At 34.8% G+C, this 1,232-nt stretch overlaps 1 protein-coding gene across 1 annotated transcript; it reads left to right on the plus strand.

The window, feature by feature from the left end:
• The first annotated feature begins 604 nt into the window (after nt 1–604).
• LOC149253659 (LEAF RUST 10 DISEASE-RESISTANCE LOCUS RECEPTOR-LIKE PROTEIN KINASE-like 1.1) lies at nt 605–1,232 on the plus strand. Its single transcript, XM_089454560.1, has 3 exons — nt 605–788; nt 879–967; nt 1,062–1,232. The coding sequence occupies exons 1-3, from the start codon at nt 605–607 to the stop codon at nt 1,230–1,232; spliced, it is 444 nt and encodes a 147-aa protein (XP_089310686.1).

Below are 1,232 nucleotides of genomic sequence, written 5' to 3' on the forward strand. Positions count from 1 at the left end.
TTCTAACCAATAACCCTGCTCCCCATACGCATCAATATTGGCAGCATAGCATTTACATTCCTCTAGCAAAATGGACCATTTCAAACCATTTCAAACCATGCCCCTATTTTCCTAAGCATCCCCAGATCTATATACATATTAATAATAGTTGATTGAGAGTACTCATCAAAATTGTGTAATAAAATAAATTTTATTGTTTTAAAATTTTATTAGTTTTTTAAATAAATTTTACCCAGATCCATATACTAGTTGATTGAGTACTCATCAAAATTGTGTAAGAAAATAAATTTTATTATTTTAAATTTCATCTATACTATTCTTCAATATGCTTTTCAATATGCTACTTCTTCATCTATACTATTCTTCAATATTCTCTTCAATATGCTTTTTGCCATTTGATCTATCGTTAGACAATTGGATTATCCAGATCTGTTGATTTAATTGTAGCTAACTGGTATTGTTTTAACAACTCACGTTGAATCCGTTGGAGCGGTTGTGTTTACAGTAACTGCTTTATTAGTGGTTATAACTGTGCCAAAAAAGAACATTCTTGATTTTCGCGAGAATTATGTTGTTAGCGGTTTTAGACAATGAGGATAAAGCTATGGAAGCAGCTACACAAAGTAATATAGATACACTACCCATTTTCTCTTACCAAGTATTGAAACAGGAAACCGATGACCTCCACGAGAAGAATCAAGTTGGAGATGGAGGATATGGTTCGGTTTATCTGGGTAAACTCCGGGATGGTTGTGCCGTGGCAGTGAAGAGACTGCATCAGGATAATTGTAAAAGATTCAAACAGTTCATCAACGAGGTGCAAATTCTTTTGACCTTTTATTATCCAAATCTGGTCTGGTTCATTTCTATGGTTGTAGTTCTCCACAAAGTTCAGAGCCATTTCTTGTTTATGAATATGTTTCGGGAACTGAAGAAGGTCCAGATTGAGATACCCGTCTCAGAATTTGTATAGAGACTGCTAGGCCTTAGCATTTCTTAATTGCGATGAACCGCCTATTTTCCACAGAGATGTAAAATTTTCAAATATTCTGTTGGACCAGGAATTGCATGTCAGTCTCAGAATTTGTATAGTGACTGCCCAGGCATTTCTTAACTGCCATGAACCACCTATTTTCCACAGAGATGTAAAATCTTCAAATATTCTGTTGGACGAGGAATTGCATGTCAAAGTAGCGGATTTTGGACTTTCAAGATTTGTAGTAGGTTTGTAA

This window comes from Pinus tabuliformis, chromosome 7 (assembly GCF_031772625.1).
Source record: "Pinus tabuliformis cultivar Carrire ecotype Pingquan chromosome 7, CPIR1, whole genome shotgun sequence".
Taxonomy (NCBI): domain Eukaryota; kingdom Viridiplantae; phylum Streptophyta; class Pinopsida; order Pinales; family Pinaceae; genus Pinus; species Pinus tabuliformis.

What these genes read in the sequence shown, in the direction of transcription:
- LOC149253659 (XM_089454560.1), top strand. Translation starts at nt 605, where the DNA reads ATGGAAGCAGCTACACAAAGTAATATAGATACACTACCCATTTTCTCT. An exon ending in GAGACTGCATCAGGATAATT is followed by an intron (nt 789 to 878) that starts GTAAAAGATTCA and finishes CTATGGTTGTAG; the next exon opens with TTCTCCACAAAGTTCAGAGC. An exon ending in AGATACCCGTCTCAGAATTT is followed by an intron (nt 968 to 1,061) that starts GTATAGAGACTG and finishes CTGTTGGACCAG; the next exon opens with GAATTGCATGTCAGTCTCAG.